This window comes from Somniosus microcephalus, chromosome 6, assembly GCF_052327205.1.
Source record: "Somniosus microcephalus isolate GS21.2 chromosome 6, FLI_Smic_1.0, whole genome shotgun sequence".
NCBI lineage: Eukaryota > Metazoa > Chordata > Chondrichthyes > Squaliformes > Somniosidae > Somniosus > Somniosus microcephalus.
The window spans coordinates 267,390,399-267,415,345 of NC_140992.1; the positions used below are offsets into that span (position 1 = coordinate 267,390,399).

The following is a 24,947-nucleotide window of genomic DNA, read 5'->3' on the forward strand; positions in this document are numbered from 1 at the left end:
AATGGCCTGTTTCTGTGCCGTATCTTCTATGTAATCCTATGTAGCCCAGTGGCTCCTTCAACAGAATCATCGGTTGTCCATTCAGTTCCTGTAGCATTCACTGAGGGGCAATTCTAACTTTGGGTGATCGTGTGAAATGGGCGATACCAAACTAGGCGCCCATTATGATGCACCCGCCCAATTTTCCTGGCTATTGACCTGAATGGAGAGGAAAATTGAGCGGGGTGCATAACGGACGGCTAATTTGGTATCGCCCGTGTTACACCACTGCCCAAAGTAAAAATGCCCCCCCCACGCTTCTGTTCTGAAGGAGGCTGCACAGCCCATTAAGTTTGCGATGGCTGATGTAAGAAAACTACTAGGCACTTGGTCTAAGCGTTAAACAAAGCTTTAATCAACTATTTTACAACATGGAGGTCTAGTTGTGTCCTTGACTAGTTCCTGTTAAGAATGTCCTGCGCAAGCTGGGCCCATGCCCGAGTATTTATACTCTCCCTGGACAGCGCCACCTGCAGGCCGCTCAGTATTATTTCAGAAGTCTTTCTTTCATGAATGACTGATTCATGTCAATGGCGTTCTCCCCCTGCCCCCCGCAAGTCCACTCCCCTTCTCCTGCCCGCTCCCTGTACTTGCTCAACGCACCTCTTTGTGTGAGCCTTATGGTCCAATAGTAGGAACAAGAGTAGGCCATTCAGCCCCTCGAGCCTGTGCCACCATTCAATGAGATTATTGCTGATCTGCATCCTAACTCCATCCAGCCGCCTTGGCTCCATATCCCTTAATGCCCTCGGCTAGCAAAAATCTATTAATCCCAGATTTAAAATTATTAATTAAGCGAGCATCTACTGCTAATTTCCACACTTCGACCACCCTTTGTGTGCAGAAGTGCTTCCTAACGTCTCTCCTGAATGGCCTGGCTCTGATTATGGGGTTATGTCCACTTGTTCTAGAGTCCTCCATCAGCGGAGCACGTTTCTCTCTATCTACCCTCTCAATTCCTTTCAAAACCCTAAAAAACAATCAAATCCTCCCTTAAACTGCTATATTCGAGGGAGTACAAGATTGGTTTGTGTAATCTCGCCTCATAATCCAACCCTTGGAGCCCTGGTAACAGTCTGGCAAATCTGCGCTTACACTTCTTCCAAGACCAATGTAACTGATCATTATCACATTGCTGTTTGTGGGAGCTTGCTGTGCGCAAATTGGCTGCCGCGTTTCCTACATTACAACAGTGACTGCACTTCAAAAAGCACTTCATTGGCTGTAAAGCAATTTTGGACGTCCTGAGGTCGTGAAAGGCGCTGTAGAAATGCAAGTCTTTCTTTTTTTTAAGTCGGGCTATGTGGAAGGCCAGGTCCCAGAGGTAAAAGAATATTGTGCTAACATGCTGCAGCAGCTCAGTGCCTTACTGTTGTACATTTTTCCTCTGGTGAATGGGCTGACTTTTGCCAGGATATGGTTCCATGGATGCCAGATGCCCCTCATCCATGCCTTTGTTGCCTCTAGACTTGACTATTCCAACACACTCCTGGCCGGCCTCCCACTTTCTACCCTCCGTAAACTTGATGTCATCCAAAACTCTGCTGCCCGTGTCCTAACTCGCACCGAGTCCCGTTCACCCATCACCCCTGTGCTCGCTGACCTACATTGGCTCCTGGTTAAGCAACGCCTCGATTTTAAAATTTTCAACTTGTTTTCAAATCCTTCCATGGCCTCGCCCCTACCTATCTCTGTAATGTCTTCCAGCCCTACAACCCTCCCAAGATCTCTGCACTCTTCCAATTCCGGCCTCTTGAGCCTCCCCGATTTTAATCGCTCCACCATTGGCGGCCGTGCCTTCAGCTGCCGAGGCTCGAAGCTCTGGAATTCCCTCCCTAACTCTCTCCGCCTCTTTACCTCTCTTTCCTCCCTTAAGACACTCCTTAAAACCTACCTATTTGACCAAGCTTTTTGTTATCTGTCCTAATGTCTCCTTATGTGACTCGGTGTCCAATTTTATTTGATAACGTCCTTGTGAAGCGCCTTGGGACGTTTTACTATGTTAAAGATGCTATATAAATACAAGTTGTTGCTGTTGAAACATAGAAACAGAGAAAAATAGGAGCAGGAGTAGGCCATTTGACCCTTCGAGCCTGCTCCGCCATTCAATATGATCATGGCAGATTCTCTATCTCAATACCATATTCCCGCTCTCTCCCCATACCTCTTGATGCCTTTTGTGTCTAGAAATCTATCTATCTCCTTCTTAAATATATTCAGTGTCTTGGCCTCCACAGCCTTCTGTGGTAGAGAATTCCACAGGTTCACCGCCCTCTGAGTGAAGAAATTTCTCCTCATCTCAGTCCTAAATATCCTACCCAGTGTCCTGAGACTGTGACCCCTCGTTCTAGACCCCCCAGCCAGGGGAAACATCCTCCCTGCATCCAGTCTGTCTAGCCCTGTCAGAATTTTATACGTTTCAATGTGATCCCCTCTCATTCTTCTAAACTCTAGTGAATACAGGCCTAGTCGACCCAATCTCTCCTCATACGACAGTCCTGCCATCCCAGGAATCAGTCTGGTGAACCTTCGCTGCACTCCCTCTATGGCAAGCATATCCTTTCTTAGGTAAGGAGACCAAAACTTCACACAGTACTCCAGGTGTGGTCTCAGCAAGGCCCTGTATAACTATAGTAAGACTTCCTTGCTCCTGTACTCAAATCTTCTTGCACTGAAGGCCAACATACTATTTGCCTTCCTAACTGCTTGCTGCACCCGCATGTTTGCTTTCATGCTTTCAGTGACATTGAGCTGAGGCATTGTGGACAACTTGACCAAAAGGGGTTTCACAATTAAACCCATTATCTATCCACACATGCATTTTCTAGATAGACTCACTGCATAGCAATTGGAAGTGATTTTTTTCCACTCCCTTGCCCAGAGGTGCCTCTACTATAACAGAAACCAGCAGCAGGTAAACTGAGAATGCAAAATCTAAAGAGATACCAGAACTGCAAAGTTATAACTAACAGGAAAGACAGAACAGGCTGGGGCTCTTTTCTCTGGAAAAGAGAAGGCTTAGAGATGACCTAACAGAGGTCTTTAAAATTATGAAGGGGTTCGATAAGGTAGACGTAGAGAAGATGTTTCCACTTGTGGGGGAGACCAGGACTAGGGCCCATAATTATAAGATAGTCACTAATAAATCCAATAAGGAATTCAGGAGAAATATCTTGCTCAGAGAGTGGTTAGACTGTGGAACTCGCTACCACAGGAGTAGTTGAGGTGAATAGCATAAATGCATTTAAGGTGAAACTCGATAAGTATATGTGAGAGAAAGGAGTAGAAGGATATGCTGATAGGGTGAGATGAAGTAGGGTGGAGCATAAATGCCGGCATAGACTAGTTGGGCTGAATGGCCTGTTTCTGTGCTGTAAGTACTATGTAATACTATATAAATTCCATGTGTCACCTCTGTCAGCTGTGGCTCACTCTTGCCTCTGAGTCAGAAGGTTGTGGGTTCAAGTCCCACTCCAGGGACTTGAGCACATAAAGCTAGGCTGACACTCCAGTGCAGTGCTGAGGGAGTGCTGCACTGTCGGAGGTGCCGTCTTTCGGATGAGACGTTCAGCCGAGGCCCCGCCTGCCCTCTCAAGTGGACGTAAAAGATCCCATGGCACTATTTCGAAGAAGAGCAGTGGAGTTCTCCCGGTGTCCTGGCCCATATTTATCCCTCAATCAACATAACAAAAAACACAGATTATCTGGTCATTGTCACATTGTTGTTTGTGGGAGCTTGCTGTGCGCAAATTGGCTGCCGCGTTTCCCACATCACAACAGTGACTACACTCCAAAAAGTACTTCATTGGCTGTAAAGCACTTTGAGACATCCAGTGGTCGTGAAAGGCACTATAGAAATGCAAGTCTTTCTTGTAATGTAAAGGTGCAAGTCCCAGAAGATACGGAATATTCTGAGGAGTTTTCTGAAGCAGCGTCTTCATGGCTATAAAGTATCCATTTTTGTTCGATAACGCTCCTCTGAAGCACCTTGGGACGTTTTACTACGTTAAAGGCGTTATATAAATATAATAAGTTGTTGTTGTTCTTGTTCAGTCCTGGTGCATTGGATTCCATGCTGGAGACCTTTTACTGACAGGTTCTACCCATTGTTTACTACTGTTTAAAAATGTCTTATCAGAAGTGCCTGCAGGATTAGCCCGTGGATCAAGGTGACGTGGAGTCCAGGGACTAATGTGTCTGTCTTGTGTCTCCTCCTGTCACCATCTGATGAGATAAAATCTACAACACATAAAACCTGGTGCAAACTGACGGGCTTTAATTGACGGCGGTTATATCAATACAGCCTCCGCAGACCACCCTGTGGCGTGTTTTTAAGTGAAATGATCCCTTACTCTGTGTTTCCAGATGAAGATGTTTGCAAGTTGTACTGCATAGCTGAAGATTTTGACTTCTTCTTTGCCATGTCCAACAAAGTGAAAGACGGAACTCGCTGTGTAGAGAACAAATTTGATGTCTGCATTGATGGCATTTGTGAGGTAAAATGCATAGCTCTTCCTTTCATACTTAGTGTGTTGTCTTCTATTTCCTCCTTTTCAATGAATTAACTCCTCATCACTACGAGACCTGGGTGTCCTTTTACACCAGTCGCTGAAGGTAAGCATGCAGGTGCAGCAGGCGGTTAAGAAGGCAAATGGTATGTTGGCCTTCGTAGCGAGAGGGTTCGAGTACAGTAACAAGGATGTCTTGCTGCAGTTGTACAGGGCCTTGGTGAGACCACATCTTGAGTATTGTGTGCAGTTTTGGTCGCCTTATCTGAGGAAGGATGTTCTTGCCATGGAGGGAGGGCAGCGAAGATTCACCAGACTGATACCTGGGATGGCAGGAATGACGTATGAGGAGAGATTGGGTCGATTGGGCTTATACTCGCTGGAGTTTAGAAGAATGAGAGGGGATCTCATTGAAACTTATAAAATTCTAACAGGACTAGACAGACTAGATGCAGGAAGGATGTTCCCGATGGCAGGGGAGTCCAGAACCAGGGGTCACAGTCTAAGGATAAGGGGTAAGCCATTTAGGACAGAGATGAGGAAGAATTTCTTCACCCAGAGAGTGGTGAACCTGTGGAATTCTCTACCACAGAAGGCAGTTGAGGCCAATTCATTAAATATATTCAAGAAGGAGTTAGATATATTTGTTAAGGCTAAAGGGATCAAGGGATATGGGGAGAAATCAGGGACAGGGTACTGAATTTGGATGATCAGCCATGATCTCATTGAATGGCGGAGCGGGCTCGAGGGGCCGAATGGCCTACTCCTGCTCCTATCTTCTATGTATCTACATCAGTTGAGTTGGTGGACACAGTCCATTTGTTCTAACAGCAGAGGGTGGATAGATCCAATCCAGCTTATTTTTTTTTTAACCTTTTTGTATTATTCATTCACGGGAAGTGGGCATCGCTGGCAAGGCCGGCAATTTGTTGCTGATCCCTAAAGTGGCCCAGGTCAAGATCAACAAGGTTACTTCCTTGGCAAATCCTGCCTATAACTTCCAGTCAAGTTGGGGGATTTAAACTTGGGATCTCCAAATTCAAGAGTTCAACTCCCTGGGATGCAGCTATCCACTGTCACACACAATACATATAGTAACACGTGGAATGGAGCATTGCGGCTTCAGTGAACTCTGGCATGGTCTTCTAGAACGTGAGATGCAGCTGATCTTCACTGCAAAAAGTGTTTCTCATCTGGGTCTAGCTGTCGAGAGGCTGAGCGGAGTAAGAGCTAGATACTTCCTCGCAGGGAGAGCAGATCAGCGAAATAGTCTTTTTCGGCTGCTGTCGTGCCTCTCCTCTTCTTGAGAAACATTGCCAGCAGCCAAGAAGTCATTAGGCTGCCCGCGCTCACCGCCAAGGGTTGACGTGCGGCGTGGGTGCTGAACGTAATGTGGGTAGGGCTCCCTTGATTGCTGGTTAGGGCAGTGATTAGCTGAGCCATACAGAATGGAAAGGCCTTGGGTACGATTCCCAATCTGTGCTAAAGTTGCTGATCTAAGCTTAATTGGTGAAATGTTCCTTCAGGCAGTGGGATGTGACCGTGTTCTGGGGTCAATGGCCGTCGTGGATGCTTGCGGAGTATGCAATGGAGACAATTCAACTTGCAAGTTCTTCAGAGGGCAGTACCATCAACAGCACCGGGCGAATGGCAAGTATATCAGAAGCAAACAGCACAAGAGGAATGTGCTCCACATTCATTCTTCAGTTAATATTGTTTGTTGTAAAGCATTGTTTAAATTCTCTTGTCAGACTTGACTTAATGGCTGAATTCAGAAAGCCCTCCTCTGTCTTGTAGAATTTCACAGGTTCCAAACAAGGATTCTGAGAGGACGTTAAGGGTCAGTATCCCTTTGAACGGGAATCTCGAAACACACAAACTGCTTGGGGCCAAATTCTGTTTAACGTAACCAGAATAACAGTGCCTTCTAACAGTTTCAAAGATGCATTGTAATTTCTGCTTAGTCGAGATCAGACAGCTCGATTTCTTTCTTCGCCTTTCCCCAGATAGGGTAGATACAGAGAATCTATTTCCTATGTAGGGAGAATCCAGAACAAGAGGGCATAATCTTATCATTAGAGTCAGGTTGTTCAGGGGTGAAGTCAGGAAGCACTTCTTCACACAAAGGGTAATAGAAATCTAGAACGCACTCCCCCGAACCACGGTGGATGCTGCGTCATTTGATGCTTTCAAGACTGAGAGCGATAGGTTTTTGTTAGGTAAGGGTATAAAGGGTATGGACCTAATTTGGGTCAATGTGATTGAGCTTCCTATGCGAGTGGATGACTGGAGGGGTGAGGGGAGTAGGTTGTTTGGTGCATGTCAGCTGCACTGTGAGATGGGCTTGATGGACGAGTTGGTCTTTCCCTGTCCTTTCTCGAATGTTCGTAGAAGAGGGATTGAATCAAGCAAATCTGTTTGGAGCAGAGACCCAACACGTTGAAACTGTTTGATGGGGCTGGAGTTACCTTGCGCATGTGTCACCAGCAGAAACTACTGGCGCGATCTTGCCAGCCCTGGGGAGGCGGGACTGCCGGGAAAATGGCGGAATCTGGGGGCGGGTGCCCAACCCGCCTCCGTACCATCTTGCCAGGAGGCGGGTAGCCGACTCGCGCCCGGTCCCGCCTCCTTGGAGGCGGGAAGGGGATTAGTGTCACTTATCTGCCTGTTAACAGGTAGTTAACAGGCAGATAAGAGGATTACCCCCATTTTGCCCACACAAGTGCAGGCTTCCCGAAGGCTCCGAACCCCGCCAGGGTCACCGAGGTGAGTAGTGGGTCTGCGGGGGTCGGAGGGGTCCAAAAGTGCGCTGTGAAGGTAAGTGATGGGTGCAAGTGTGGAGAGGTGAGTATGTGAGGTGAGTGGAAAGTGTTAGAAAAAGTTTACTTACCTTTGTTTCTTCCTGCAGGCTTCAATCGGTGGGTATGCGGAGAGTCTCGTACCTCCGCGGCGGAGATGACAGATGGCCGTTGCATTCTCCAATGGAACAACCATCTCATTTCTGCAAAAGAAAGAGGTTTGATGAGGTCTTGAATTAAAGAACTCATCAAACTACAGAGAATGTCAGTGTTTGACAGCTTCACAGAGCTGTCTAACGGTGACAATTGAAGATGAAACGTCATACGTTGACGTTCTCTGCAACCAGCTTTCCCTTAACTGGCCTGCTACGTCCGCTGGGCGGGCTTAACCAGGTCAATCAAGGGAAAATAGCGTGGGTTGGCCAGAAGTTGATGGAGGCAGGACTGAAACCCGGCAAGTGGGAGTCCCGCCTCCAAAAGCTCCCCATTGAGAAAATCACCCCCCAGGTTGCCAGATAGTTTTAGTAACTACTTTTAAACAAGCATTTGATCTTCCTAGTATTTCATTTTTCAAACAATGAATACAGACGTTGTTGTGGGAAGTTACTAGGCCAGAGGCTCAGCGAGGTCAGGTTACATTGGAATAGGAGGACATTCAGCCCCTCAAGCCTGCTCCGCCATTCAATTGGATCATGGCTGATCTACACCTCAGCACCATTTACACACTTTTGCTTCATATCCCTTGAAATCCTCTGACCTGATTAAAAATCGATTGATCTCAGTCTTGAAGCTCCAATTGTCCCCCAGCATCCGCAGCCGTTTGGGACAGAGCGAACTCCAGATTTCCACTACCTCTTGTGTGCAAAAAAACTGCTTCCTGATTTCCCTCCTGAATGACCTGGCTCTAATTTTAAGATTATGTCCCCTTGTTCTTGATTCCTCCACCAGAGGAAATAGTTTCTCTCTATCGAACCGATCTAATCCTTTAATCATCTTAAACACTTCCATTAGATCACCACTTAATCTATTATCGAGGGAATATAAACTAGGTTTATGCAATCTGTCTTCATAATTTAACCCTCTAAACCCTGGGATCATTCTGATTGCCTCTAAGCCCCACTATCAATCAAAAAGATGCTAAGGCACCATCAAGGTAGGTCTGTGGTTTTGCTTTCAAATCCCAGTGTTGACTGCTACTCAGACCTGCCAACCATGACTTTGATAAAGTGAGGAGTACCCAGATCATTGTCCAGCTTGGGTATTGAACACAATGAAACATAAGGTCATAAACTACAATACAACGCACACTTCTGTGAATGGGTTTGACCTGCGCTGTTTAGCATGTTGGACAGTATATCCTTCGTCTCTGAATTACAATACACGGAACTAGAGATAAAAAGTAAAACCGTGAGGATTGGTGGAAATCTAAAATAACAGTGAAAAGAAAATCTATAGAGCAAAGGCACTTCATCTGATCAAAAGTCCTAACTAAATCGATAACACCTGGTTCCTTCTCAAAGTTCCTGTTTGTTTCCAGCATTTAACTAGCCTGATTGGTGTGAATCTGGATACAGCTCACCACAGTGAACATAGGAACAGGAGTAGACTGTTCAGCTTTTTGCAGGGGAAGGAGTTCCAGATTTCCACTACCCTTTGTGTGAAGAAGCTTTTCCTGACATCATCCTTGAACGGCCTAACTCTAATTTTAAGATTCTGATCTCTTGTTCTGGACTCACCCCCCCCCACCACCAGAGGAAATAATTCTATCTACCCCATCGACTCCTTTCATCATCTTAAACACCTCAATTAGATCGCCCCTTAATCTTCTATACTCAAGGAGATACGAGCCTAGTCTATGCAAACTGTCCTGATAATTTAACCCTTTTAGCCCCGGTATCATTTTGGTGAATCTGCCCCCTTCTAAGGCCAATATATCCTTCCTGAGGTGAGGTGCCCAGAACTGTACTCCAGTTGGGGGCTTACCAGAGCTCTGTACAACTCGGAACATAGGAACAGGCCATTTAGCCCCTCGAGCCTTTCAATGTGATCATGATTGATCTGTGACCTAACTCCATATACCCGCCTTTGCCCCATATCCCTTAATACCATTGGTTAACAAAAATCTATCAACCTCGGATTTAAAATTAACGATTGACCCAGCATCAACTGATGTTTGTGGAAGAGAGTTCCAAACTTCTACCACCCTTTGTGTGTAGAAGTGTTTCCTCACTTCACTCCTGAAAGGCTGGCTCTAATTTTTGGACAGTGCCCCCCTAGTCATAGTCTCATCAACAGCAGAAGCTGTACCATAACTTCCGCCCCTTTGAATTCTGGTACCAAACATTCTTGTTTTTTTTTCTTCCTAATTACTATATATTTTTGATTTTTTTGTTTTGTTTCGTAGAGTACTACATCGTCGTCATGGTCCCGGCCGGGGCGCGCAGCGTTCACGTGCGCGAGCTGGCGATCTCGACGAGCTACTTGGCGGTGCGCGACTCGAAGGGCAAATACCACCTGACTGGGGACTGGACAGTGGACTGGCCGGGAAAGTTCGACTTTGGAGGAGCTGTGTTCGATTACCACCGCTCGTTTAACAAGCCCGAGAGCCTGTACTCGGCGGGACCGACTAATGAGACACTCGCCTTTGAAGTAAGCTTCTTTTCTTCTCCCTCCTTGTTCACTCGCATCACTTGTGTCCGCCGCAAAATTGGCCGTGACAGGTTGGCAGCGTGCTGGAGGGTTCAGTTGGATTGGTGACATCATGGCCCCCCTCCCCGTGTCGTCGCATTTAATTATAGTCCAGCCTTGCATTCTGAGAAAGATTCCTCGACTATAGAATTTTCCAAATGGCGAGCACTTAATCACTGCGGAGCTGTTGGCATGAAAGGGTGATGTCGACATCGCAGACAATATTTTCATCATTAGATGCTCGGCTTTGAAAAGGAACTGTTGTGGCGTGTTTTTTTTTGCCCTCGGAATGAAAATTAAAATCCCAGACTGTGTGATGTAATGGCTGGGCCCTCATCTTGAAGGGGTAGATGAAAGAGAAGTTTAATTGGATGCAACGGGTTACAAAATATCGACGTGTCCTGAAGCAAATTTAATTAGGGGAGGAAAAAAAAGTCCAATCGAAAGATAGGGATGGAGAAGGAAGAAGCAGTTTTATGGGATTCTGCGAATAATGTACTTATTTCTTATTTTGTTGATCATTTTTGCAGTTTGCTCATCTTGATGCATACTGTTTCATTATACCAAGCGCTGATTCTGTCTGTTGTCATGAAAAGTATCGCCCAGCTGCTCGACGAAGGTACAAGCAAGCAAATCCTTCAGCATGAAAGAGAATGCGCGCACACACACACACACACATACCACACACACACACACACATACCACACACACACACACACATACCACACACACATACCACACACACACACACACACACACACACACACACACACACACATACCACACACACACACACACATACCACACACACACACACACACACACACATACCACACACACACACACACACACACACATACCACACACACACACACACACATACCACACACACACACATACCACACACACACACACACACACACACGCACATACCACACACACACACACACACACACGCACATACCACACACACACACACACACACACACACACACATACCACACACACACACACACATACCACACACACACACACCACACACACACACATACCACACACACACACACCCACACACACACATACCACACACACACACATACCACACACACACACACACACATACCACACACACACACACACACACATACCACACACACACACATACCACACACACACACATACCACACACACACACATACCACACACACACACACACACACCACACACACACACACACATACCACACACACACACACACACACACACATACCACACACACCACACACACACACACACACACATACCACACACACACACACTTACCACACACACACACACCACACACACACACACATACCACACACACACACATACCACACACACACACATACCACACACACACACACACATACCACACACACACACACCCCACACACACACACATACCACACACACACACACCACACACACACACATACCACACACACACACACATACCACACACACACACATACCACACACACACACACATACCACACACATACCACACACACACACAGAGCTTCCTTCCATCTACTTGGGCTGCTTTAGAACCCTGATCTGGAGGTGAAATGATGGTGTGCTTCTGCCACCTGGTCCTCAAACATATGTCAAGATTTGGAACCTATGGCCTTCACTGAAAGGGTACTCGCCACCATCCAGTCTTCTGTCAGAGACAGACCTTCATTCAGTTTGCTCTGGGCTGATTTTGGAGTTCAGATTGCAGAGGTGAAAGGACAATTTCTTGACATTGTAGGGTAAATCCAGCATTCCCACGCTCCCAGTGGGTATCCTCAGTCCAACAAAGCGTGGGAAGGATAATCAATGAATTGCTGTTATAACCCTATTGCTAGCCCATGCTCCCTTTGAGTGAGGGTCACTATTCGGAGTGCGAGAGCACTGAATTTCCCTTTCTGTGGCAGCCAGTCCTCCATTGAAACCTTTTATTTTTAACTATTGGAACCAGGAGTCAAAGGAGAAAAGACAGTTTTCTTGCACATGGTTTGCTGATCTGATACGCAATCTAATCCCCCAAAGAGAAAGAGAGAACGGCATCCCACCTATCTGTAGGGACTTGGAACCAGATTCTAAAGATTCACCAGACTGATACCTGGGATGGCAGGAATGACGTATGAGGAGAGATTGGGTCGATTGGACTTATACTCGCTGGAGTTTAGAAGAATGAGAGGGGATCTCATTGAAACTTATAAAATTCTAACAGGACTAGGCAGACTGGATGCAGGAAGGATGTTCCCGATGGCCAGGGAGTCCAGAACCAGGGGTCACAGTCTAAAGATAAGGGGTAAGCCATTTAGGACTGAGATGAGGAGGAATTGCTTCACCCAGAGAGTGGTGAACCTGTGGAATTCTCTGCCACAGAAGGCAGTTGAGGCCAATTCATTAAATATATTCAAGAAGGAGTTGGATGTATTTCTTAAGGCTAAAGGGATCAAGGGATATGGGGAGAAAGCAGGGACAGGGTACTGAATTTGGATGATCAGCCATGATCTCATTGAATGGCGGAGCAGGCTCGAGGGGCCGAATGGCCTACTCCTGCTCCTATCTTCTATGTTTCTATGTTAAAAGAATGTTTCCTAAAAGACAGAGAGCTAAAAATTCTTGTTGTACCTTGGTTGGAAATTGGATAGATTGCTTGACTGGAGAGTGGAAAATGGGGCTGTTAAACGAGAGCTATGAATTTCTGGGGAGGAGAGGGTAAATCTTGCCACTGACTCCATCCTCTTTCACAGCACACTCTCAGGCTGAAGCAGGCCATTTACAGTCTTGGTGTCCTGAGCTGAAATTTAGCTCCCACATCCTACCCGGCACCAAAACCGCTTACCTCCACAGTATTGCCTACCTCTTTCCCTGACTCAGACGCACCGCCGCTGAAACCCTTACACGTGCCTTTGTAACCTCCAGACTGACTACGCTGAATGCTCTCCTCCCCAGCTTCCGATTGTCCACAAACTCCAAGTTGCCCAAAAGTCTGCTACCCCTATCTTGTATGCCTACTGGGAGCGTGGGAGCACTGGATTGTCAAGAAATTGTCCTTTCAACTCTGCAATTGAACTCCAAAACCAGCCCAGAACAAACTGAATGAAGGTCTGTCTCTGACAGAAGACTGGATGGTGGAGGGTACCCTTTCAGTGAAGGCCATAGGTGCCAAATCTAGACATATGCTTGAGATCAAGACCTCTCTCTCCCAGGGAGGACCAGGTGGCAGAATATACCCTAACCCTAACTCTGTCTTGTTTCACACCAATTCCCAATGTCTCATCATCTTGTCCTCACTGACCCACACTGGTTCCCTATCCCCTCATGCATTCAACTTAAAAGTCTTGTCAGTCAGTCTCTGTGGCCTTGCGCCTCCCAGTCTCTGCAATCTCCTCCAGTCCTACATCCATGGGGAAATGTGAGGAGCGCCATTAATAATCTTTCAAAGTGTACAAATCCCTGACTGGAGGCAGTCAATTAGGTGCCCCTGAGAGCATAAAATTCAGTCGTGCTTTTACTACTTTTTTTAGGTTGGCAACAACAACAACTTGTATTTATACAGCGCCTTTAACGTAATAAAACATCCCAAGGCGCTTCACAGGAGCGGAATCAGACAACATTTGACACCGAGCCACAGAAGGAGATATTAGGACTGGTGACCAAAAGCTTGGTCAAAAGGTAGATTTTAAGGAGCGTCTAAAAGAGGAGAGAGAGGTGGAGAGGTTTAGGGAGGGAATTCCAGAGCTTAGCGTCTGGACAGCTGAAGGCACGGCCGCCAATAGTGGGGCGAAGAAATTCGGGAATGTGCAAGAGGCCAGAATTGGAGGAGAGCAGAGATCTCGAAGGGTTGTAGGACTGGAGGAGGTTACATAGACAGGGAGGGGCGAGTGATTTTAAATTTGAGACGTTGCTGGACTGGGAGCCAGTGTAGTCCAGCGAGCACAGGGATGATGGGTGAATGGGATTTGGTATGAATTAGGAGTAACTGTACTCCAAACCCGAGATCTAAGCTTGGCGGCACCTATTCATTGATGTAACGGGTAGTCCAGCCTCCTCGACCTTGATGCTGTTCTGCACTATGGGCTTCGGCCTGCTCATTGGGTTTAACATAGAAACATAGAAGATAGGAGCAGGAGTAGGCCATTCGGCCCCTCGAGCCTGCTCCACCATTCAATGCGATCATGGCTGATCACCCAAATTCAGTACCCTGTCCCTGCTTTCTCCCCATATCCCTTGATCCCTTTAGCCTTAAGAAATATATCCAACTCCTTCTTGAATATATTTAATGAATTGGCCTCTACTGCCTTCTGTGGTAGAGAATTCCACAGGTTCACCACTCTCTGGGTGAAGAAATTCCTCCTCATCTCTGTCCTAAATGGCTTACCCCTTATCCTTAGACTGTGACCCCTGGTTCTGGACTCCCCGACCATCGGGAACATCCTTCCTACATCTAGTCTCTCTAGTCCTGTTAGAATTTTATAAGTTTCAATGAGATCCCCTCTCATTCTTCTAAACTCCAGCGAGTACAAGCCCAATCGACCCAATCTCTCCTCATACGTCATGCCTGCCATCCCAGGTATCAGCCTGGTGAATCTTCGCTGCACTCCCTCCATGGCAAGAACATCCTTCCTCAGATAAGGCGACCAAAACTGCACACAATACTCAAGATGTGGTCTCCCCAAGGCCCTGTACAACTGCAGCAAGACATCCTTGTTCCTGTACTCAAACCCTCTCGCTACGAAGGCCAACATACCATTTGCCTTCTTAACCGCCTGCTGCACCTGCATGCTTACCTTCAGCGACTGGTGCACAAGGACGCCCGGGTTTCTAAACTTTAAACATGTTGCTGAATCGACTAAATGTTATCAGCAGGATTTCACCTCTGCTGGGACTAGGGGTGAAACTGTTGCGATCAAGTTACCCAGCCACAGCAGCAGAGGGGTCAGGTGCTCTCCATCTTGACACACACGACAAAAGGAAAAAAGCAATCCTCTCGTTTGTTTACAGTGTTAGAAGAAAAGAGAAACAGGTGGAAGACAAAGGGCTTTAGTCTGACGCATCAATTATGCGGCCTGTTCTCGGTGTGTCCTGAATCACTGCTATAGGTTAACCCCACTGACTGTTCCCAGAGTAGGGTTACACTGAGAGTGAGACATAAACATATAAATATCACTTCAGTGTCAGAACCTAATGTCATTTGTCATTACTTGTGGGTAATTCAAGGACAGCACCTCAAGTCAGGGGAGTGCAGAGGGGAATATGTTTCCTAGGCAGGGCCCCTGAGCTGACACTTGATTCCAGGGGCGGGTATAACAGTACCTTTGTCAGAGGAGCAGAACAGTGTCTCATTAATCTTGCTGCGCTCAACTGCAGTGCTCGCTGCTCCGTGTGAAAATGGGAGCGAATAAAGCTCTCCCCACGAGGAGCCGGCGAGGTCCCAGGATGGCGACGGCTTCTCCTCATAGAATAGAATCATACAGCATCGAAGGAGGCCATGCGGTCCATAGAAACATAGAAACATAGAAGATAGGAGCAGGAGTAGGCCATTCGGCCCCTCGAGCCTGCTCCGCCATTCAATGCGATCATGGCTGATCATCCAAATTCAGTACCCGGTCCCTGCTTTCTCCCAATATCCCTTGATCCCTTTAGCCTTAAGAAATATATCCAACTCCTTCTTGAATATATTTAATGAATTGGCCTCTACTGCCTTCTGTGATAGAGAATTCCACAGGTTCACCACTCTCTGGGTGAATAAATCCCTCCTCATTTCTGTCCTAAATGGCTTACCCCTTATCCTTAGACTGTGACCCCTGGTTCTGGACTCCCCGACCATCGGGAACATCCTTCCTGCATCTAGTCTGTCTAGTCCTGTTAGAATTTTATAAGTTTCAATGAGAGAATTTTATAAGTTTGAATGAGTCCATCGTAGAGGTGGTTCCTCGGCGAAACGTATCTGCGCGTGATCTTAAAACGTTAAATTGGCAGCAGCCCATGTCGAAGGCCTGTTTCCGATGCCGATTGTCGTTCACCTAGGGGTGTCGATGACTCCCGCGCTGTGACCTCCGGTTCATTCCCCACCTCTTCATCGGGGGCCTGCTAAGGATGGGCAGTAAAAATGAGGCTTTACCGCGCCCTGGGACAAATAACCCTGGCATACCTCATTTTTAACCCCAGTCCCCTACCCTCTCCCATGTTCCTGAAAGAAAGAACTTGCATTTATATAGCGCCTTTCGCGACCTCAGGATGTCCCAAAGCGCTTTACAGCCAATGAAGTACTTTTGAAGAGCAGTCACTGTTGAAATGTAGGGAAACGCAGCGGGCAATTTGCGCACAGCAAGCTCCCACAAACAGCAAGGCGGTAACGACCAGATTATTTGTTTTAGTGCTGCTGGACGAGGGATAAATAATACCCACACTCTGTAAGCAAGTTGCTAACTCCCTTTTAAAAATCAGAATTGATTCTGCCTTTAGGGCCTGCTGGGGTAGTTAATTCCACAGTGTCACAGCCCTTCATATGAAAACATTCTCACTGCATTCAATCGAACTTTACGATTATGTCCCCGTAAAGTGTTTTGACAGGGCCACTGAGGTGTTGGATGAGGATGGGGTATATCTGTTTTTTTTTAATGAGGCATTGGATGAGATTCCGCGCAAGAGATTGCTAGCTAAAACTGAGGCACACAGACTTGGAGACAGCCTTGTGGCCTGGCTAGGAAACTGGCTGGGAGGTGGGAGGCGGAGAATTGGGATAAATGGTATATTCCCGGATTGGCAGTGATGAGTGGCTTATGAGAACATAACAAATAAGAGCAGGAGTAGGCCATTCGGCCCTTCGAGCCTGCTCTGTCATTCAATAAGATCATGGCTGATCTTCGACCTCAACTCCACTTTCCCGCTCGATCTCCGTGTCCCTTGATTCCCTTAATATCCAAATATCTATCGATCTCTGTCTGGAATATACAGCAACAACAACAGCGCCTTTAACATAGTAAAACATCCCAAGGCGCTTCACAGGAGTATTATAAGACAAATAATTTGAAAGTGAGCCACATAAGGGGAATTTAGGGCAGATGACCATAAGCTTGTTCAAAGAGGTAGGTTTTAGGGAGCATCTTAAAGGATGAAAGAGAGGCGGAGAGGTTTAGGGAGAGAATTTCAGAGCTTAGGGCCTAGGCAACAGAAGGCACGGCCACCAGTGGTTGAACGATTATAATCAGGGATGCTCAAGAGGGCAGAATTAGAGGAGCGCAGATATCTCGGGGTGGCGGGGGGGGGCGGAGTTTGGGGCTGGAGAAGATTACAGAGATGGGGAGAGGCGAGGCCACAGAGGAATTTTGGAATAGAGGCATTGCTTAACCGGGAGCCAATGTTGCTTAACCGCGGGCACAGGGGTGATGGGTGAACGGGACATGGTGAGAGTTAGGACACGGGCAGCCGAGTTTTGGATGATCTCAAGTTTACGTACACTCAATGACTGAGTCTCCACACCCCTCTGGGGTAGAGAATTCCGAAGATTCCCCACCCTCTAAGTGAAAAAATTTCTCCTCATCTCAGTCCTAAATGGCCGACCCTTTTTTCTGAGACTGTGACCCCTGGTTCTAGACTCCCCCAGCCAGGTGAAACATCCTCCCTGCATCTACCCTGTCAATCCCAGTAAGAATTTTGTATGTTTCAATGAGATCACCTCTCATTTTTCTTAATTCTAGAGAATATAGGCCTAGTCGCCTCAATCTCTCCTGGTGAACCTGGCTTCCACCAGGGATCGATGTCGCATAAAACTGGTGAGGATTTGGAATAGGGGGAAGTATATCCACCTTTGCCAATGACTCTAAGCTCGGAGGTACAGTGCAATTTGAAGATGAGAACTGGAGATTGGAAAAGGACGAAGGTGGATTTAGTAAGTGGGCTAAACGATGGTGTCTGGAGTTAAACCAGACAAGGTGGATGAAAGAATGGCAGATGGGTGGGGGGTGGGGGTTGGGGCACTCTAAATAGTGAAGGACTTGGTTTGGAGGAAAGGTTGGTGAGATAAACAAAAGGATTTCTTGGCTCTGGCCCATACGCGATTAGAAGCTGGTTCGCAGGTGCAAAAAAGTGATTAAAAAGACGAATAGGATGTTGGGATTTGCCAGTTTTGGGTGCCCTACCTTTGGAACAATATGCTGGGCTTGGAGAACGGACATTAAAGGATATGAGTGATAATTACTGTATGTGAGATTTGCTTCCAGCATGGAGCTTTGCTGCATCGTGCGTTCCCATGGGTACCACTAGCCCTCCAGTACTGTGCGTTTCCATGGGCACCACTAGCCCTCCAGTACTGTGCATTTCCATGGGCACCACTAGCCCTCCAGTACTGTGCATTTCCATGGGTACCACTAGCCCTCCAGCACTGTGCGTTCCCATGGGTACCGCAAGCCCTCCAGTACTGTGCGTTTCCATGGGCACCACTAGCCCTCCAGTACTGTGCATTTCCATGGGTACCACTAGCCCTCCAGCACTGTGCGTTCCCATGGGTACTACTAGCCCTCCAGTACTGTGCATTTTCATGGGTACCACTAGCCCTCCAGCACTGTGCATTTCCATGGGCACCACTAGCCCTCCAGCACTGTGCGTTTCCATGGGTACTACTAGCCTTCAGGTATTGTGGTTCCATGGGCACCACTAGCCCTCCAGTACTGTGCGTTTCCATGGGTACCGCAAGCCCTCCAGTACTGTGCGTTTCCATGGGTACTACTAGCCTTTAGGTACTGTGGTTCCATGGGCACCACTAGCCCTCCAGTACTGTGCATTTCCATGGGTACTACTAGCCTTCCAGTACCTTGTGGTCTTCCAGTATCTTCACGCCTGACCCCAGATAGTGTGTTTTAACAGGCCTCTCGCTTTCGGGACCAGATCGGTTTAAAGTGTGAGGCCTCCCACGGTGGAGCAAGAAAAGAAGTTCTAGCTGACTTTATTTTTCCCACCCTAGTCCAGCGATGTAGCATCCCAACATAACTCCGGTTGAAATCAGTTAAGTACGTCACCTTGGCTGAAAGCGGTGAGCTCCATGCAGCCTGAAAAAAAAGACCCGCATTTCTATAGCGCCTTTCACGACCACCGGATGTCCCAAAGTGCTTTACAGCCAATTAAATACTTTTTGAAGTGTAGTCACTGTTGTAACGTAATGTAGGAAACGCCGCAGCCAATTTGCGCACAGCAAGCTCCCACAAACAGAAATGTGATAATCTGTTTTAGAGATGTTGATTGTGGGATAAATATTGGCCAGGACACCGGGGAGAACTCCCCTGCTATTCTTCAAAATAGTGCAATGGGGTCTTTTACGTCCACCTGAGAGATCAGATGGGGCCTCGGTTTAATGTCTCATCCGAAAGACGGCACCTCCGACAGTGCAGCACTCCTTCAGTACTGCACTGGAGTGGCAGGCTAGATTTTTGTGTTCTATTCTCTGGAGTGGGATTATATAGCTCAGTTTCACACTAGATGTTGCGGTTAGCAAGAGAACTATTGCTGTTTTTGCTTTCTTAAGCATTATATCAAAAATGTAATATTACTTTTTATTAAAAAAATTAAGTGTTCACCAGAAGATGGTCTTGGGGAGCCACATAGTGTTCGGAGAGGGGCGATAGCAGTACCAGTTCTGTCAGTGGCCATCGCTTAACTGGTGAGCTTTGTGTGGAGGGCTAATGTTTGTTCAAGTGTTCAAGATATAAGCTGCAATCAAGTACCTTGCCTCCCACGTACGGCGCAGTGTTTGAAGTCGTTTGTCAGCCCAGCTGGAGTGCAGCATCCAAACACATCTCTTAATGGGTGTGCCCTGCAGGCCTGTCTCAAGTGGTTGTTACAGGCAGGCAGTTATTACGAGATATAGAGTCCAGGAGTCTCAGAAGCAGCCGTTCGATAAGAGCTTGTTGTACAGTGAGTAAAGTGGACTTGCGAGAGTACTTGGCCTCAAAAAAAAGAACCAAAATGGAAACCGTTGACCTTTGAACTATCCCATTACATCACCACTATATTGAGAGCCTTCTCTCTCGAATGCCTGGTCTCTCTGACATCCTGGACCCCGAGGGAACTATTTCATTCTCCACCACTAAGGGAGTTTTAAAGATGATGGGGTAAAAATTGAGTCGCACCCCCTTTGGTGCGCTAACTTCGCCGGGACGTTACTCCCGAAAAAATGTGCACCAAGAGGGAAGCGGGGCGCTCTTGGGGCACTGTGAGGGAATATCGCGGTGCTATGTGCCACAGTACTGCAGGCCCTCCTCCTCTTCTTAAAGGGGAGGGGCCTAGCGCAGCGCGACCCGGGGCCCAGCTGGGCCACCAGGGATCAGAGTGCTGGCAAAAGAGCCCAGCAGTCAAGAGAAGTGCTGGGCTCACGGAGCGCAGCCGGCACTCCGCGGGGGGACGGCAACGAGGGCAGGTGCTGGCAGGCGGCCAGCAACAAAAATGGCCGCCCGGCACCTCGCCTTTAATTAGCGTGGCCCCAGCCACAGGTGGGCCCCCCTGACCCCGTCGGACATAGCGTCCGGCGGTAAGTCAGGGGCCGCTCCTGAGGTTCGTGGCCGGGGCGCGAGCGGGGCGCTGCGCACGATGATGACGTCATCGCCGGCTGCAGGGCGCTAACCGTTACCGCCGCCGCTAAACTCCCGCTAAATTTCGCGGGAGGCGCTGGCGGCACCACGCCCGGGCGCTAGCTGCTTTGCGCTTCGTTAGCGCCCTCAAAGCAACCGAATTTTTCCCCCGATGGGTCAGACGTTACTGTTGGCGATATTAGTGGAGGAGCTCTTAGCGATTTAAGATGCCATTGCTCTCTCTGTGTAACATTAACCCATTTACAGTTAATGCCTTTATTACAATAGCGCACGGCAAAATACATCTGACAGTAAGTCCAATCGGAGTTTCTGGCTTAAAATTCCCAAGTAATCAAGGGGCCGACTCTGAGCAGCTTCCCGACTGGTTTTCTCCCCCTTGCCTTGTACCGTCGACGCTTTGAAACGTGATGTTTGAAGGACAACAGATGTTCTCTCTCTCTCTGTCTCTAACTTTTTCCAGTTCCGACGATAGCTCATCGACCTGAAACGTTAACTCTGTTTCTCTCTCCGCAGATGCTGCCTGAGCTGCTGAGTGTTTCCAGCACTTTCTATTTTTATTTCAGATTCTCTCTTGTGCGTAGAGAGATAAATTCATGTTGATCGTCAAGACACAAAAAAAACAAAGTTATGTATCCACCATTTTACTTGGATTCACAGCTTCTGCAGTCCCCAGTACTCTAATAGTGTTGAAAATATTCCATGTAATGGGGAAATTTAGATACATTTTTTTATTTGATTAAATGTCAACAAGATGCCAGTTTTGAGGGGTGTTTGGGGCTGTGGATTCATATGGGTACAGTAGCATAATGGCTACGTTACTGGAGTCGGAGTCCATAGGCCTGGACTAATAGTCCAGAGAACGTGAGTTCAAATGCCGCTCAATGTTTGAGGAGTTGAATTGAGTTTAAATTAAAAAAACCTGGAAATAAAAAGCTGGATTCAGTAAAATGTGACCATGAAGCTGTCGGATTGTCGTAAAATCCCAACTGGTTGACTGATGTCCATTTAGGGAAGGAAACCTGCCGTCCTTACCCGGTCTGGGCCTATATGTGACTCCAGACCCACACCAACGTGGTTTCCCTCTGAAGTGGTCTAGCAAGACACTCAGTTGATTCGAATCACAAAGCGATTTTGAGAAGAAGGCCCACCATCACCTTCTCAAGTCAACTAGGGATGATCAATAAATCCCAGGCTTGTCAATAATGACCACAACCCAAGAATGAATTTCTTTTTAAGTATTCTACGCAAAGAGGATGAAAATCATAGAACGTAAAGCTATTTGGCCCAATTGGTCAATGCCAGTGCCCACACGAGCCTCCTCTCATATCTACATATCGAGCTTCCCCTTAAATGCATCTATACTATTTGCCCCAACTACTCCATGTGGTACCAAGTTCTGCATTCTCCCCACTCTCTGGGTAAAGAAGTTTCTACTGAATTCCTGTTCCCAAAAGCTAACCGTAGGCTATTCCATGGTTGGCAGTGGCATAACCAAAACCAAACCGGTCAGTCACCCAATCTTTTCTTCTCTTCTTAGGCAGTCCCTCGGAACCGAGGATGACTTGCTTCTACACTAAAGATGAGTTCTCAGGTGACTGATGAGTCCAATGCGGGACCTACAGTCTCTGTCACAGGTGGGGCAGACGGTGGTTGAAGGGGCGGGTGGGTGGGGTGCTTGGGTTGAAGTGTGCTCCTTGCGCTTGGCTTTCGCTTGCTCCCGGCGAAGAGACTCGAGGTGTTCGGTGCCTTCCCGGCTGCTTCTCCTCCACTTTGTGCGGTCTTGGGCCCGGGATTCCCAGGTGTCAGTGGGGATGTTGCACTTTTTCAAGGAGGCTTTGAGGGTGTCCTTGAAGCATTTCCTCTGCCCATCTGGGGCTCTCTTGCCGTGTCGGAGCTCCGAGTAGAGCGCTTGTTTTGGGAGTCTCGTATCGGGCACGTGGATGATGTGACCCATCCATCGGAGCTGATTGAGCATGGTTAAAGCTTCAGTGCTGGGGATGTTGGCCTGAGCGAGAACACTGACGTTGGTGCGCCTATCCTGCCAATGGATTTGCAGGATCTTGCGGAGGCAGCGTTGGTGGTACCTCTCCAGTGCTTTGAGGTGCCTGCTGTGCATGGTCCATGTCTCTGAGGCATACATGTGTGTACATACGCACACTTTGCAGCAAGGATCACTGGATAGTGACTGGGAGCAGGAAGCCTTGGCTGGTTTTTGACTCCCCCCACACCCCTGCAAACTCCTTCCCTCCCTAGCCCAAGGCCATTGTTCAGGATCAACCCCTCAAACAGCCGAAGCATCCAAAGGGAGGGGGGAACGGAACAATCCCAGCACAGCTGGCAATAAAGGTACTGCTCACGTTCAATTATCCCTTCGAGGTGGAGCAACAAGTTATTTACACTGGAGGATGCTGTTGTCTCATTGTCTTCCACTTGTGCCTTAAGCTAAACTCTCCAAAAGTGTAGCTTCAGCAGGAATGCACACTTCGGGGGGAAAAAAATATATAGCTGCCTCATTCCAATAACACAGCGTATGTTTATCGGGATTTAGGAAGCTGTAAAATTTATTGCACTAAAATCCTGTGGTCAAGAGGGCAGCGTTTTGTGTTTAATGTCAGTCGCTGGCATGTAAAAGCAGACGTTAAAGACTCTTATCAAGGACGTGGAGATGCTGATATAAGCCTTTTTTTTAATGTCAGCCATAAATTTTGGAAAGAGCTGATAACTGGTCAGAGGAATCTGGAATGTATGGGCCTAGTCAGGTTGCAGGCCAGAGCCTGAAAGCAGTCTAGGTTTGTAAATTCTTTCACTAGAGACTAACAGTGAAGAATTTAAGGAGACAATTGGCTGGAGCTTTCGGTCTCTGTAACATAAGAACATGGAAGAAAGGTCAAGGAGGAGAAAAGGTGATGCTGCTCATCAATCTTCGCCTTGCAGTACTCAAACTTGCTTATCTTAGCATCCAGCTGGATTTTGAAAGTTCAGCACACAGGCTGAATTTTTTTTAAATTCGCTTATGGGATGTGGACGTCGCTGGCAAGGCCAGCATTTATTGCCCATCCCTAATTGCCCTTGAGAGGGCGGTGGTGAGCCGCCTTCTTGAACCGCTGTAGTCCGTGTGGTGAAGGTACTCCCACAGTGCTATTAGGGAGGGAGTTCCAGGATTTTGACCCAGCGATGATGAAGGATTGGCGATATATTTCCAAGTCAGGATGGTGTGTGACTTAGAGGGGAACTTGGAGGTGGTGGTGTTCCCATGCACCTGCTGCCCTTTGCCCTTCTAGGAGGAAGAGGCCGCAGGTTTGGGAGGTGCTGCCGAAGAAGCTTTGGTGAGTTGCTGCAGTGCACCTTGTAGATGGTACACACTGCAGCCACGGTGCGCCGGTGGTGGAGGGAGTGAATGTTTGAAGTGGTGGACGGGGTGCCAATCAAGCGGGCTGCTTTGTCCTGGATGGTGTCGAGCTTCTTGAGTGTTGTTGGAGCTGCTCTCTTCCAGGCAAGTGGAGAGTATTCCATCACACTCCTTACTTGTGCCGTAATGCTGTAAAAGCAATGCTCCTGTGAGTGAGATGTCACGGTCTCCTCTTGTCTGTTGGGCCCTATCTAAAATGGCCTTGGGGCCTTCTCGACCTGGTTGCTAGTGGGCATGGGCTCACAGGAGAAAACTGCCACTCTTTCCCAAACAATGTGCCTCAACTCAGAGGACACCGCACCAATGTGTCATTTCTCACACCACTCATTCTGTGCCCTCCCTGAGCGAGTTTTGCTAATAAGTGCTGAGTTTGGGACAATAGACCCATGCCCACCAGCAACAGGATTGAGCCTGTCCAAACTCACCTCGTTTAGGACGGAGACAGCGGAGACTTTCATCCTGTCGGTCTGGATTGGATCTGAACTTGGAACCCAAAGGTGAAAAGCCAGCGTCTAAAACACTGCACCACCCAGCAATTCTATATCTTCACTCTGGCCTTCACCAACAGTGGTGTTGGTGATGTGCACTGGATTAATACAGGGAATTGGATAAATAGTTGAAGGAAAACAAATTGCAGGGATATGGAAAAGAGCGGTGGGGAGTGGGACTAACTGGATTGCTCTTCGAAAGAGCCGGTGCAGACTCGATAGGCCGAACGGCCTCCTTCTATGGTGTACTATTCTATGGGATCGATTTTCCTGGAACCATCAGGCAGGGTTTCAGGCGTGTGGGGGGGGGGGAAATCCCGAATTTGGGGGTCCCGACACCATCCCGCCCAAAACCCCGCCCCACGCAAGTTTCAGGGCTCGGCGGATACCCG

General features: G+C 47.7%; 1 protein-coding gene across 1 annotated transcript in view; it reads left to right on the forward strand.

Moving 5' to 3' along the window:
* Positions 1 to 24,947, forward strand: part of adamts18 (ADAM metallopeptidase with thrombospondin type 1 motif, 18) — a 293,677-nt gene that overhangs the window by 192,456 nt on the left and 76,274 nt on the right. The window contains exons 12-14 of the mRNA XM_085992058.1: positions 4,405 to 4,535; positions 6,074 to 6,197; positions 9,750 to 9,994. Coding sequence (XP_085848184.1) covers positions 4,405 to 4,535; positions 6,074 to 6,197; positions 9,750 to 9,994 — 500 coding nt within the window. The remainder of the gene's footprint in view (positions 1 to 4,404; positions 4,536 to 6,073; positions 6,198 to 9,749; positions 9,995 to 24,947) is intronic.